General features: G+C 41.4%; 1 protein-coding gene across 2 annotated transcripts in view; it reads left to right on the top strand.

Moving 5' to 3' along the window:
- The window catches only part of LOC127804823 (uncharacterized), a 29,918-nt gene that overhangs the window by 5,780 nt on the left and 7,776 nt on the right, over window positions 1-16,362 (top strand). For both annotated transcript variants that reach the window (XM_052341856.1, XM_052341865.1), the window contains exons 10-13: window positions 259-315; window positions 2,035-2,101; window positions 2,272-2,325; window positions 3,584-3,658. In XM_052341856.1, coding sequence (XP_052197816.1) covers window positions 259-315; window positions 2,035-2,101; window positions 2,272-2,325; window positions 3,584-3,658 — 253 coding nt within the window. The remainder of the gene's footprint in view (window positions 1-258; window positions 316-2,034; window positions 2,102-2,271; window positions 2,326-3,583; window positions 3,659-16,362) is intronic.

Below are 16,362 nucleotides of genomic sequence, written 5' to 3'. Positions count from 1 at the left end.
GTTGCTTCCAAGTGAGTGAGGCACCCATGGTGAATATCTTTTATGTACATGAAAGTAATGTTTTTATTAGCTTCCTTGGTCATGATGTTTTGTGCTTTGTGAACTTGATAAATTTTTATGCTTGGATGCATGCCTACATCTGAGCATATCCTCAAGTCCATGAAACAATTGACATTGCTGTGTCATATGTAACACTTTCTCCGTAGTCACCCAATTTAATCAATGTCTGAAGTTCTCCATGTCTGGATTGGTGAATAGGGATACAGAAGAAAAACCAGGCTGGTGCAGGGACCCACACTTGCCCCCATGTGCTGCGTAAGCTCTCTCTCTCTCTCTCTCTCTCACACACACACACACACAAACTCTGGAAGGCCTACCTGCCTGCAGAGTTGGTTCAATATGTTATTATCTTCTCTTGTTCTCATAGGACAAATGTCTTTATGAAATAAATACGTACGGGTTGCATTGCTTTTAAGCAATGGCTGTCTCCTTTTTAGTTTAAAAAATTCTTAAAAGGATAAGTTTGATATCCGACCTCTTTTTTGTTCTTGCATCAAGACTGTCAAGTGTGTCAAAGCTTAAATTTCTGCTCCAATGCTATCTTGAGTTGCTTCTGGATTAATAGTCAAATATAGACTGTTCAAGCTATACATGGGGAGAATGAAGATTGAGAAGTAGTTTCTTTATGCATTATCTGATGGTCCTGTTTCCTTGAATTATTTTGCCTTTCTTTTCCTGAAATTCTTCATCTTATTTTTATCAAATGAGATTACTGTTGCTCATGGAAGAAGCAAAATGTTTTGGCAGATACTGCAGTTCAATTGTGTCTCTTGTTGAAATTTGTTGCAGTAATGGATTTATCTATTCTATTTTCCTTTTCAAGTTCTCAATTGCAATCATGATCCTGGTTGATGGTTATGTTATAAGTTAATTGTGGGTGTTTACAGTACTGCTTCTGACTGGATTGGAATGATTTGGTGTATTGATTCAAATGCCTAGTATGTCTACATATTGTGTTGAAAGGATACAAGTGTAGAACTATGGAAATTACTGAAGATACTCGATAGTTACCTTACATGTTAGCTCCTTAGAATTGAGGGTCTGTATGCATTACCTGATGGTTGAAAATTTGAAAACAGAAGAAATTTTGGCCAGAGCTTTTAGGTCCATACAGGCACCAGTTAAGAGATCAACTAGCCTCCTAGGACACCAGTTAGGAGTTCAACTGCCTTGTAGGGTGCCAGTTAAGAGATTAACCTGCATTCTCCATGCTTTCTTGACTGCATGTATTTTTTTTTTTAATTACACCATTCATCTACTTTCTTTATAAACCTAATTATTTAGGCATTCAACTGTTCCCAACCTGTATCTGTCCATGCTGAGGGGTGAACTGATACCAGTTTGAAGCTGCATGTGGAAAATACTAATTGGTTATTGCTGCATTGGTTTGTGTCACAATAGTTATGGGGTTACATTTCTGCTTTTTGGAGTTCAAGCTGATAGCCAATTAGTGTTTTCCACATGCAGAAATATAACCCCATAACTATTGTGACACAAACCATAACTATTCTGACATAACTATTGGGAGAGAATGTTTCAGTTTAAGAATGCTAATAAACATGCACCGTTGCTGTTGGAACAGTATATGTTGTCCTGGTTAAAGGAAATGTTGTCCATTTGGAAATATATTATCACAGTCAAACCATGCGCAATCTAGCTTTCCCTGTTGGATCAAACTAGCAAGTGTGATGTACTTAGAAGTCCTGTTCCACATGCCAAAGCAATCTACCATCTATGGAACATTGGATGTGTTAGGCAAAGTAAAATTGGAGACTTTGGGCATTAAATTTGGGCAAATTTCGTAAGTAACATTCTAATGATCTGTCGTTGTCTATGAACATGCTAATGATGTGTCTAATACTTAAATTTCTTGATAAAACACCTGCTTCATAATTCATGTATGATAGAGGTGGACCTCACATTGACCATTAGCTAATTCTTTTTTTCTTTTTCTACGTTGTTGCATTTATTCAGATTTGTGGAGATCATGGCCCCTGTGTTTTCTCGGCAAGCATGGCGCTGTGTTTGGCACATGATTCAGGTGTTATTTTAGGTTTTAGGACTTAATATGTGAATCATGTATCTATATTTTCATATACATTGAACTCTCCCTTCCAAGCGTTTTCAAGTTTTCCAGCTGAAAAAAACAAAATCTTCCTTTCCTAACTTATTTAGTATACTGATTTGTCTGCTTGTATTATGCTTTTGTAGAATGATTTGGTGCACGGGTGGGGGTTGGATTTTGCCCTTAGAAGATGTGTTGAGGTAGTTTTCTCCTGACTTGTCATTGCTGATAAATGCAAATGTTTTACCCGCATCTACATTTTCATCAATGACATGTGCTCTTCCAGTTTCTTTATCTTCCCCATTGTAGATATGCGGAATAACATTCATATCTTCGGTATGAAATATAATATCACATTCACTTTTGTAAAAAAATAACTAAAACATGAAACTTAGTTTGGAACAATTTTCTGTGTTCTGATTCAGACCTATAAAAAAATACAGTTCCTCAGGTGGGAAATTTTATTTAATCAAAATAACTGTTTGGGGCTTTGATGCACGGCCGTTTCGGCATTTCCAAAAGGTTTCCTATCCCAAAATGCTAAGAAACACCAAAAAAAACTTTTTCGGTCCCTTTTCATGATTTGAAAACGTTTTAGAGCCGTTTCACAATATTGGGAAAATATTGGAAACACTTTTCCAATTTGGAAATGTGTTTAAACATGTTTCCTGTCCCAACGACCATGTTCCTATTCTGATTTGGAAATGTTTTTCATCTTCTCATCTGTATGTAAATATATTCATGTTCCTAACTTTTCCCAGGTAGATTGTGAATGTGTTAGTTAAGCATGTATATAGCTGTGACTGAATGTATTTACATATACAGCTGTGATCCTGTGAATGTATGTATATATGTAGAGAAAGAGAATGATGATAAAGTGGAGGAACTTTCATAAATTGTATTATGTTTGATTATTTTCTTTCTTCAGATTTATTGTTTGTTTTTAATTATTAAGTCATGATTCATGGATAATAGGACTTGTGTTTATGTTTGTTGAATGGATGATGGAATTTATGTTTATATTTGATTGAATAACTATTTTCTTTATAATTTTCTATATTAAAAATTATATTTACAAAAGGGCCCCCTATATTTCTTTTATTTACACGTTTCCATTTCTTACTTTTTTGGAAAATGTCATTTTCTTGTTTCCGTTTTGTATTGTATCCGTTTCTTGTTTCCATTTCCGTGCAGCCTAGGTTTGGGGCTCCTTTGAATGCTTTCTAGTTTCTACTAAAACAACATTGCATTTTGTACAACATCCTGGACTTGTTTTCACTGATATTGTCTGAGCCAAAATATTTGATTGGATATTTAGGCCCTTGAGTGTGACTGTGCGTGTGTGTGCGCAACACATCTTCTATGTAATATTCCATGTTGGCTTCAGCCAGCCTCTTCTTTTTGTCATTAAAATCATAACTGTCTGACAGTAACTGAATATCTTGTTTTCCTCTGCAGCCTGCACATGAGAAAATTGGCGTGGTTGATTCACAATGGATTATCCATCAAGTAATTCCATCACTTGGGAACCAGGTGAGTTGTCATGAACTTGAACTTTTAAAGACAAATTTCCTCGGTCTTTCTGCTGTATCAAGTAAAGTTTAGTTGTACAGCTATTGTTGGTCTAGTTTCTTTTATGTTTCTCTTTTTTCATTCTTTGGGTAGATGATGTTTGCACGGATGAAAGGATAGGGAGCATAAGGGAGACTGAAAACATAAGAAAAACAATAAATCGTGAAAAGGGAAAGAAAGAGCTAGACTGCTACTAGTTACTATGAATGCTCCTCTCTATTTACTATTACTTGTACATGTATATTTCAGTTTAACCATTCACTAAGACAACCATTCCTCCATCTTTCCTGAAGTGATTGTATATGTATTATAGTTGATCTTTAAACTATACTCAATTTTCTTTTTCATCCCATGAATATTGCCTCTGATTGTTAGAGAATGTTCTCCTATGCAATTCCATCCTTATTCATCATGCCGCCTTTTTTCTTCTAAACAAGCTTCCTGCTTCCCTTATGTAATTTTCTGTTTTTATCAAGTATGGTGGTCACCAAGGTAATGCCTACAAAATTTATTTCATTGTGATAAATGACTTAGAGAAATACCAAAACCCATAGGTCTACATTTCAAAGAAGTACTTATTGAAAAGTACGAGCACAAGAAAGTAAATAAATTTGAACATGAAGTCGAAACTACACATTAGGTTGGATCTTGGGCATCTATTTCTAATGTGTTTAGCTACTTGGATGATTGGAAACATTTAAGAACATATGATGTGGAAAGCTGTGTCATGAAGATAAAAGTGGGGGCTTAAGTAATGGTGTTCATTGCCATACATTAATTTTGGTAAGATTGATGGTTTTTTCAGGAAAATGCAGGCCTTAAAGTTTGAACTTGGAGGTCATCATTATGGAAATTCATTCAACTATGGCTAGTTGAAAAACATTGGGAAGAGGGGATTGAACCTTTGGCGTTTGAACCTTGTTTAGTAAACCTCAGGTAGAACATTAAGATAGCAGCACCAGTGCACCACCAAGAATTTTCAGTAAGAGATGGATGTAAGATGTAGATATTATATTTCTTCGGTGGCTAAACCAAACATTTTTACTTTACACGTGATTATGAGATCATTAATTTTAGTTTGAAGATAATTGGTTGCTATTATGTAATGAGCTTCTTCCTTTATTTTACACCAAACTTGAGCACTTGTTTTTCCTTTTCCTTTGTACTTCTTTTTTGGGGGGTTGTTGTTTGGGGGGGCTGAATTTATGTAGCAATGTTCTGAAAATTAGACCAGGGTATCAACCTAGAAAGTGGAAAGAGTCAAGGATCAATGATTTGAGTCAGGGCTGGGTTTTAAATATTAAATAATTAAATAATTATAACTTTGAAGTTTGATCTAAAGGTAAAAATATATATATATATATTGTGTAATAAACTTAGAATTTCATTAAGTAACATTCTCCTACTCTTAAAAAATAATCATACAACAATGTCCACATAAAGCTTATAAAGAAAATTTAAAAAAAAAAAAAACACTCAAGATTTCATTACAAATCAGTAATTATACAAAATTGCCCATGCATCTAAAACAAGTTTATGGGTTAATTCCATTATCATCATAATTGCTTCCATTGTGCTGTCCTTCATTTCCAATAAAATTTGCAAAAGAAAAAGAAAATAAATGACCAAAGCAGGTTGACCAGGCCTTTTTTGCAGCCACCCAGATTGGTCTAACAATTGGTTGCTGGCTAATTGGATCTGACTGGCTGATCTGGTCAAGTTTCCCAACAATTGCCATGTAGAGGGGCAGGAACCAAGACATATATATACTGTGCGGTTATCTATTATATATGATAAACTTTAACTTACACATGTTTTTAACTTTTAACCAGGAAAAAAGAGGCCTGGAAGGCTTTTGGTTGTAAACTTTGTGCTATTTGAAGAGTGTATGATATATGATGGGAACTTCCCCAATGAATGCTTAGCACTCTAAAATAGATATGATGTTCGTATTGTTAATTCTCAAATTTGAGACTTGAGCAATTCGGTAAATATAGTAGTCGTAGGAATTTGAATTGAGAGAGGGAGAGAGAATTAGAAATGGGAGAGAGAATTGAGAGAGAGAATAGGAGGGAAAAGAGTTTGAGAGGGAAAGAATTATGTTCAATTCATTCATAATTCCCATCCTCAAGTGCCCGATTCCTTTTATAGGCTGCCTTTGGTTGTAACCGACAATGTACAAGCGGCCCACAACTATAACCACTAAGTACAACAGTAGCTTATTACATGTATTCAGCTAATTACAACCTTACCCCCAGCTCTACTTATTACAATTGTACCCCTATCCACCCTTAGGGTCGTGACAAATTCCCCCCCCCCTCCGGCCTTTCTTGTCCCTAAGAAAGGATAGAAGATGAGCTGATCAGGGGTACTATCTCAGTAAATCCAGAAGGTACTCCCAGATAGTGTTGTTCAGGTGTAGGTGGCTCCCTTAAACAAGTACCTCTGTTCATTGCTGTGTGTCTTTGTAAGTAATCCTCCGGTCCACGATAGCTTAAGGGCTCCATAGTCATGTCTTGGTCCTCATCTACTGTGGGGAGGTTTTGGCTGGTAGTGGCTACAAGTTCCACTGCCTTTTTAAGCAGTGATACGTGGAACACCAGGTGAGTAGTGTTCCCCTTTGACAATTGTAGCTGGTATGCTACCTTGGCCAATATTGTATAGGGCCCAAAATACTTAGGGCTTAGTTTAGATACTAGGGTTGTTGAGAAAGAATGCTAGAGAAACCTCTTAACCTTCAGGTAGACCTTGTCTCCCACATTGAACTCTCGGTCACTTCTTCTTCTATTAGCCACTTGCTTCATTTTGTTTTGAGCCATGGCAAGCTCCTTCTTCAGTAACTGTATCATATTTTGGCGTCGTTGTAGATAATCCTCTACTGTAGATACTGTAGTAGGGGCATTCATCAAGGCAAGCAGGGTAGGAGCCTTGTAACCAAATAATGCTTCGAATGGGGACTTCTTTAGGGCACTATGGTAGCTAGAATTGTACCACCATTGTACCATAGACAACTATCGATTCCAACTTTTGGGCTTGGCAAAGCACATACACCTTAGATAGGACTCCAAGCACTGATTTACTCTTTCCGTTTGTCCATTGGTCTTCGGGTGGTAGGCCGTGGACATATACAGCCCTACTCCCAATCCTTTAAACAACTCCTGGCAAAAGTGGCTTGTGAAAATCTTGTCTCGGTCAGACACTATTGATTTGGGAACCCCGTGTATCTTTGCCACAACATCTAGGAACTGTCTAGCCACCTCTTGAGCCGTTAATGGGTGAGTAAGGCTCACAAAGTGAGAATCTGTCCACAGTCACCAGTGTTATGTCCTTGCCCTCTGACTTAGGTAGCCCTTCGATAAAATCCATAGATTTCCCTTCCCAAGCCTGTTCTGGAATGGCCAATGGTTGTAACAAGCCTGGTAAGGCCACGTGTTCATGCTTGCATCTCTGGCAGGTAAGGCAAGCTAATACAAACTCCACTACTTCCTTCTTTAGTCCTAGCCAAAAAAAGAGTTGTCTTACCTTGTGATAAGGAGCTCTAATTCTCGAATGGCCCCCTAGGGGTGAATCATGGAAGGATTGTAGGATTCTTCTTCTCACCCCTTGATCATTTCCCACCACTATTCTGCCCTTGTATCTGATCAATCTGTTTGATAGTATGTATCCTCTATTCCCCGTTGGCTCCATAGCCAATTGCTCTTGCAACTCCTTAAGCCACTCGGTGTATCAGTGATCTCCTTCACCCAATTTAGTATCACGACAGTGATGGCATTACAATAGACCCCTCCTTCCCTCCTGGAGAGTGCATCAACCACTTTGTTCTCTTTCCCTTGTCGGTAGTGGATTGTGTAATCCAACTCAAGAAGCTTGGATACCCCTTTCTTCTGCAGTTGGGTATGTAGCATTTGCTGTAACAAGTACCCAAGGCTTTCATGGTCAGTCTTTATTATGAAATTGTTACCCTTCAGGTAGTGCCTCCACTTATCTACTGCCACCAAAATTGCCAGTAACTCCTTATCAATTACACTTAGTTCCAAAAGGTTGTAATTAGTGCCTCTCGGGTAAGAGGGGTGCTTATGTAATAAAGATATACTATGAGTAGAAGATAGTATATTAGGAGTTTGCATTAAAAGGTTGTAATTAGTTTGTTGCTGCTTTGGGAGTAGTACATTCCCAGCAACGGCATTCTGTTACGCACATGGGCGTTGGTGGCTGGCTTTATAAGCAGCTGTCTAACTCGTGAATAGGCATGAATGAATGAATATTCTTAGAAGTTTCTATTCTCCCTCTTCCTTTCTCTCTTCTCCCTACTGATTCTCTCTTCCCTAAACCATTCGTATCATTCTATCGGAAATTCATAGTCAGCTCCTCGGAAGCTAACATTTGGTATCAGAGCGGTCTTCTTGGGCGCAAGCAAAGGCAGAGAAGAATATCCATATGGCCGAAGGGACGAGGATGAAGCAGATGGAGTCTCAATTACAGCAAGTGGCTACAACAGTGGCGGAGGTGCAGACGAGAATGGGAACTCTCGAATCTTCAATTGGAGCAGGGGTAGATGCTCGGATTGATCAGGCCATGGAGAGGTGGCAGGATGAGAATCGAGAACAGAATGCTCGGTTCCATGAGCAAGTAATGGAACAGATGCAGCAGATTATGCGAATGTTCTCAACTCAACAACCGGTGAGACTTTCCGCTGATTTTCCGCAAAGGGAGCGGTCGGAACCCATTCTTCAAGGGGTAGGAATGGAGCGCCGACCAGTGGGAATGTCGGAGATGGAATTCGAGCCGGAAGGGACTGGCGATAACATAAGGGAGAGAAGAGCGAGAGCTCAGGGAGATCGTTATCAACCAAACTTTCCGGTACCCAGAGATTTCGCTCTTCGATGGAGAAAATTCTAGATGGTGGGTAAGGAGGTGCGAACGGATGTTCGCCTTGTATCAGGTGCAGGAACAGCAGAAGGTCACCCTGGCCTCTGCCTACCTGAACGACATGGCTGATGCATGGTACCAGGGGTGGCTGGCGGAGAAAGAAGGCAGCCCATGGAACGAGTTCGCGGATGACTTGTGTGAAAGATTCGGAGATCGGAGTATGCGGGATATAGTTGAAGAGTTTAACAAGCTCAAGCAACTTGGAACGGTACAGAATTACCAGCTCAAGTTTGACGAGCTGAGATCCTTAATGATGATACACAATCCCCATCTATCAGAAGAGTATTTTGTATCGAGTTTTATTAGTGGCTTGGGAGATGAAGTAAGACCCATGGTGAAAATGATGCAGCCAACAACAGTAAGGTTGGCCGCCGAGAGTGCAAAGTTGCAGGAAATGATGATTGAAGCACTGTTAAAAAAGTAGCGCAATCAAGTGAAGGGAGTGATCACTGGGGGTTGGCAGACTGGTAGCAGGACTCAAGGACGAGATGCGGTGCACAGTGGTAAGGGGGTCCTGGCATTACCTCCTGCAGCCCCTAATCCGACGACTGGAGGAGGGTTAATGGAGCAGAGACGCCAAGCTAACCTATGTTATTGGTGCGGGGATAAATACTTTCCGGGACACAGATGCAAACGATAAATCTTGTTGCTGGAAGTGGAGGACGAGGAAGGACTCATGGAGGAAACTCCAGGAATGGAAGAAAGGTGATCAAGGAGAAATCTCCCTACACGCCCTAAAAGGGGTGGCACATAGCAAGATCATCAAGGTGGAAGGGCGAGCTCACCAATGTTCGCTAATGGTACTCATTGATAGCGGAAGCACCCACAGCTTCCTGGATGAAGGCATGGCGAAGAAGTTGGGATGTGAAGTCTCAGATGCCCACCCTCTCTCGGTAACAGTCGCAAACGGAAACAAGGTACTTAGTCAATCCTTGTGTTTGGGATTCTGTTGGGAGATGAATGGGGAAGCATTTGTGGTAGATTTGAGGCTGTTGAAATTGGGGGGTTGTGATGTGGTACTTGGGGTTGATTGGATGAGGGGTGTGAGTCCCATCAGCTTCGATTTCAACAAGATGGAGGTGACCTTTGAGAAGGATGGAAAAAAAAGGGTGCTCAAGGGCAGCCAGGAAGCAGGTATGTGCAAAATGATAACGGGAAAGAGACTTCAACGGTTGCTCAAAAGCAAGTTCTCCCAAGTAGTGCAGCTGTTTTCTATCCAGGCTTTGGAAGTGTTCGAGAAAGAACCAGAACAGGGAGGAGAATTGGCAATTACAGTGAGTAGCCACACACATGACCAGTTAAAGGTGCGCGAAACTAACGCTCTTAACATGCTATTATTTGAGTTCGAAGACCTCTTTTCCGAACCTAGCTCATTGCCTCCAAAAAGGCCCTGTGACCATACCATCCACCTCAAACCCAATTCAAAACCAGTGAACGTTAGGTCCTATCGTTATCCTCCCAAACAGAAAACTGAGATAGAGAAACTCATCCAAGACATGTTGCAAAAGTCGATTATCCAACACAGCCATAGCCCTTTCGCATCTCCCGTACTCCTTGTCAAAAAGAAAGATGGTTCATGGAGATTTTGTGTGGACTATAGGCAACTCAATGCCATAACCATCAAAGACAAGTTTCCCATACCCATTGTAGAAGACTTGCTTGATGAATTGAAGCACGCTTCAGTTTTCACTAAGCTGGATCTTAGAGCAGGGTACCACCAAATTCGGGTACCACCAAATTCGAATGGAACCTCGGGATATCCCTAAAACTGCTTTTAAAACTCATCAAGGGCACTACGAATTCAAGGTAATGCCCTTTGGACTCACTAACGCCCCAGCCACTTTTCAAGCATTAATGAACCAAATATGTGAGCCCTACTTGCGTGTATTCATTCTAGTCTTTTTCGATGACATTCTGATCTATAGTTCCACTTTCATTGAACACCTAGCCCACTTGAGAACTACCCTCGAGGTCCTTTGACTCAATAAACTATATGTTAAGAAGTCTAAGTGCTCCTTTGCACAAAGTCATGTGGAGTATTTAGGCCATATAATATCTCATGCAGGAGTCAGCACCGATCCTAGCAAGGTAGCAGCCATGGTGGAGTGGCCGAGGCCTCAAAATGTCAAAGGCTTACGGGGATTTCTAGGCTTAACTGGCTATTATCGCCGGTTTGTCAAGGATTATGGAGTTGTCAGTAGGCCACTAACGGAATTGCTGAAAAAGGATGGCTTCCAATGGAATGACCGGGCTGAGGAGGCTTTTGTTAAACTAAAGGGGGCTATGAGCGAAGTACCAATATTGGGCTTGCCGGATTTTGACAAGCCATTTGTATTGGAGACAAACACTAGCGCTGTTGGAATTGGAGCTGTCCTGGTACAAGGAGATAGACCCTTGGCCTTTCTTAGTAAGGCATTGGCTCCTCGGCATCTCGGGTTGAGCATTTACGAGAAGGAGCTGTTAGCGGTGCTAATGGCGGTAGAAAAGTGGAGGCATTACTTAGAAGGCAGTAAATTTGTGATCAAAACCGACCATGAAAGTCTGAAATTCCTACTTCAACAGAAATTACATACACAATTGCAACGAAAGGGGATGACTAAGTTGATGGGATTGGATTATGTTATCCAATACCGGAAGGGAAAAGAAAACTTAGCTGCAGATGCCTTGTCAAGGTGTCATGAGGAAGGGCATTCTGCTGCTCTTACGGTGATGGTTCCAGACTGGCACAGGGAAGTGGCCTCGAGTTATGAAAATGATGAGAGTATGCGAGAGCTACTACAACAACTGGTGGTGGATCCTAGTGCTAAACCAGGTTACACCTTGACTAATGGACTTATCAGAAACAGAGGGAGGCTGGTAATAGGAGATGATGAGAATTTGAGGAAAAAAATTGTGGAGACGCTGCACAGTTCTCCAATAGGGGGCCACTCCGGAATAGTTGCTACCTATCACAAAGTTAAGCAACACTTTCATTGGCCCGGGCTAAAAAAATATGTGATGGACTGGGTGTTGAGTTGTGATGTTTGTAAACGGTGTAAATCAGAATCGGTGGCCCACCCCGGGTTATTGCAGCCACTAAGTATTCCAGGAGGGCCTTGGGAAAGTATCTCAATGGACCTCATTGAGGGTCTACCCAAATCGGAGGGGCGAGATTGCATAATGGTGATAGTGGACAGATTCACCAAGTATGCCCATTTCATCGGATTGGCACATCCCTACACAGCTCAAGAGGTAGCAAAAGTGTTCCTAGACCAAGTGGTGAAGTTACATGGAACCCCTAAGACTATAGTGTCGGACAGGGACAGAATTTTTACGAGCCTCTTGTGGAAGGAATTGACTGGAATATTGGGAATTCAACTCAGCATGTCAACGGCCTATCATCCCGAATCCGATGGTCAGACCGAGCGAGTAAACCAATGTTTGGAGACCTACTTAAGATGTGCTTGCTTCTTACAGCCGAGGACTTGGCATAAGTGGCTCGCATTGGCACAATGGTGGTATAATTCTAACTACCACAACTCCATAAAGAGGTCCCCGTTTGAAGCCCTATATGGTTATAAACCGACCTTACTGCCAGACCTAGGAAGTTCTTCGACAGTGGCAGCCTTGGATACTTACCTTCAACAGAGACAACAAGCCTTCCAGTCAATCAAAACGGAATTGGCCAGCGCTAGGAATCGTATGAAACAATTTGCTGATAGAAGGAGAAGTGAACGAGAATTTCAAGTGGGAGAGTGGGTGTATCTTAAGCTTCAGCCAGGCCATCTGAAAGCTCTACTTGGGAAGCCCAGTTCAAAGCTCAATCCGAGGTATTATGGCCCTTTCCTGGTGTTAGCTTGAGTTGGGAATGTGGCTTATCGTTTACAGCTGCCGGAAAATTCCAATATACATCCGGTTTTTCATGTGTCCTTGCTAAAAAAGGCAATTGGGCAGCAAGCGGTCAATCCAGAGCTACCTCGCCTTCCAGATTCAAATGACAGCCCAAAGGAACCTATAGCGATACTTGACAGGAGAGTGATATACAACCAAGGAGCTCCCATCATCCAGGTGCTAGTGCAGTGGTCTAATCTACATTTCGACAACAACACTTGGGAATACCTTCCAGATATTCTCAAACAATTTCCCAAGGCAGCGGGACTTCTCACCATTTCTTGAGGACAAGAAGAATTTAAAGGGAGCGGAGATTGTCATGTGTCTCGGGTAAGAGGGGTGCTTATGTAATAAAGATATACTATGAGTAGAAGATAGTATATTAGGAGTTTGCATTAAAAGGTTGTAATTAGTTTGTTGCCGCTTTGGGAGTAGTACATTCCTAGCAACGACATTCTGTTACGCACATGGGCGCTGGTGGCTGGCTTTATAAGCAGCTGTCCAACTCGTGAATAGGCATGAATGAATGAATATTCTTAGAAGTTTCTATTCTCTCTCTTCCTTTCTCTCTTCTCCCTACTGATTCTCTCTTCCCTAAACCATTCGTATCATTCTATCGGAAATTCATAGTCAGCTCCTCGAAAGTTGACACCTAGCTGATGTATGCTAAGGGTCTTCCCTCTTTTATGAGCAATGCACCTACCCCCAAATCACCAGCATCAGTTTCCCCCACAATTTTTTTTGAGAAATTAGGCAGGGCTAAAACTGGTGCTTGAGCCTTGGCCTCTTTCAGTGTTGTGACCGATGTTTTTGCCTTGGGGTTCCACTGAAATTTATCTTTCTTTAGCAATTCTGTAGGGGTTTATTGATTACCCCATAGTGAGAGACAAACCTCTGATAATACCTTGTCAATCCCAAGAAACCCCTCAATTCCCTCACCATGGAAGGCCTAGGTCGCTATGCCATGGCAAATATCTTCTTTGGGTCTGTACTAACAGCTTCACTCGAGATCACATGCCCCAAGTATTCCACCACCTCCTTGGTAAATAAGCACTTAGACATTTTAAGATACAGTTAATTGATTTTAAGGATCTCAAAAGCTATCCTTAGGTGGTTTAAGTGTAGCTCAAGGTTAGGGCTATAGATGAGTATGTCATCAAAGAACACCAATATGAATTTCCTTAGGTAGGGTGCAAACAGTTGGTTCATTAGGGATTGGAAAGTGGTAAGGGCATTGGTAAGTTCGAAGGGCATTACCAAAATTCGTAGAGGCCCTGATGGGTACGGAAGGCTGTTTTTGGGATAACAATGGGGTGCATGCAGATTTGATGGTACCCCAATCTCAAGTCTAGTATAGAAAAAATGGTTGCTCCATGTAACTCATCCATCAAGACTTCTATGATAAGTATGGGGAATTTGTTCTTGATGGTGAGGTCATTTAGTTGGCGATAATTCACATAAAAATGCCACGTCCCATCCTTTTTCTTTACTAATAGGACTAGTGAGGCAAATGGACTCTGGTTGGGTTGAATAATGGAGGTTGAGAGCATTTGTTTCACTTGTTTTTCGATTTCAAATTTTTGCATAGGTGAATAACGGTATGGCCTAACATTAACTGGTTTAGAATTGGGTTTAAGAGTAATAGAGTGGTCTAAGGTTCGAGTAGGAGGGAGCGAGGTAGGCTTAGCAAATAGATCCGTAAACTTTGTCAAGAGTACATTGAGGGAGTCTAGTGTGGTTACCTCATCTTGGGGCAATGTGGATACTGATGTTTGCTTCCCCTTGTCACTTTTAGCCGTGCATTCTCCTTCCTCTACCTCTATGGCTTGAATGGAGAATAGTTGAGAGATTTGAACCTTCCTCTTTTTCCACAACTTTTGTAGTCGTTTCCTTGAAATAAGCTTGCACTCCCCTGTTTCCAGACTCCCCACCAAGGTTAGTTTTTCATTAGCCACATTCATTGTAACTTCCAACTTGTTGAAATCAAATGTCAGAGGACTGACCGTTCTCATCCAATCGACCCCCAAGACAATATCACATCCTCCCAACTCTAGGACCCTTAAATCCAGTGAGAATTCTTTCCCCTGCATAAACCACGTGAAGTCAGAACACCTATAGTGGTTGTACATGCGATTACCATTGGCTACACTGACCAACAATGGGGTAATGGCCTTCACTTCACACTTTTGATCAGTGGCAATGGCCTCATTTATGAAGCTATGTGTGTTGTCACTATCTATAAGGACCATCGACCTCCTTTTCCCTGCTTGTCCCCTCATTTTAATGATCTTCCCTGTGGATTCCCCCCTTAGTGCATGGAAGGATATCTCCCCTCCTTCATCTTCCACTTCTACTTCCTCTGCCATCTCTACAACCCCTTCATTGTCTTCCCCTTCTTCATCATCATCCTCCTTTTCTTTGCCTTCCATTTTCAATAGTTGTCGTTCACACTAGTGGCTTGGACCAAACATATCACCACATTTGTAGCAAAGCCCCAACTGCCTTCCCTACTCCATTGTAGCCCAGTTCATTCCATTATAATTGGTCCTAGGGGCTCCCAGTGCTAACCCAACATTCATCCCCTTCGAATTCATCCCCATAGGTTGTGGAGGGTTCATGCTACTCTAAGGCCATGCCTTGCCTTTACCAAAAATGGCTTCTAATGTCAATTCCTATAACATGGCCTTTTCTGCCGCCTACCTAACAATGGTAGGCATCATCATTTTGACCATAGATTGTAGTTCTCCCTTCAGGCCACTCACAAAATTAGATACGAAGTGTTGTTCCATGAGATATGGATGTGCATTCCACATTAAGGCCCCCAATTCTTCAAACTTACCAAAGTATTCAACCACTGATCGCGTCTGCTTCAACATCTTGAACTCTTCAACCACATTAGACATGTTCTTCTCCCCAAACCTCACACATAGCTCTTTCGCAAAATCATTCCATCCAACCTCCACCTCTCTTGCCTTGGTCCACCCTTGATACCAGGAGCCGGCAGTATCACTGAGATACGTCGCTGCCATGGTGACCCTCTGCACCTCGGGTACATTATACAGTTGAAAAAGCCTCTCACACCAACGAATCCACCACCTAGGCTTGGATCTGTCAAACAGGGGAATATCCAAATGAAGCATAGGGGTGCGGACAATAATGTGCGAATTCAAGCCTCTTACCAACGCTCTGGTGTCCGCCTCCGACGATTCACTTGGTTCCTCTAATCCTTTTGGTCGTGGAAGTATCCCATGGCCGAAGTGATTGAGATCCGTCATTGACTAGGGTGGGAATTCAGTTGGTAGCCTGAATTGTGGAAGGGCAGAAAGCATATTGAATATATTGTGAATTCTCTGCCCGTATTGATCGATAGTCTCTCGTTGTTTTTCTAATTCCCGTTGCATAGCTTCTTTGGCAACGGCTTGATCTTCCCTTCCTTGAGCAATTGCCTCGTGAGTCTGATTCATTCTGAACTCCAGTGCCTCCATGCACGTTGTCACGACCCTAGGGAATAGTGTGTAATATTGTAAAATGTTAGGGTTTAAATGAGGAAATAAAGGAGTTAGTAGAAATGTTGTGAATAGCTCATTGAAGCCGTTGGGTAGTTAGAAGGTAGTTGATGTAGCTAGAGGTCCTATAAACATGGACCTACGACACTTTGAGGGATATCTTGGAAGTGAATAATCAATTTCTCTCTCTCTTGATTCTCTCTCTCTCTCCTTCTTCTTTATTTATGTTCTCTTTCTTTCTATCAATTCTCAAGTTCATATATTACCAAATTGCAAGCCCTAATTCAACGGGGCTTGACAAAGTGGTATCAGAGCCGGTTGGTCTGGCAGTGACAATAGCGAAAAGAACAAACGTAGCCC

Source organism: Diospyros lotus, chromosome 1 (assembly GCF_014633365.1).
Source record: "Diospyros lotus cultivar Yz01 chromosome 1, ASM1463336v1, whole genome shotgun sequence".
NCBI lineage: Eukaryota > Viridiplantae > Streptophyta > Magnoliopsida > Ericales > Ebenaceae > Diospyros > Diospyros lotus.
This window is presented reverse-complemented; position numbering and strand designations above follow the sequence as displayed.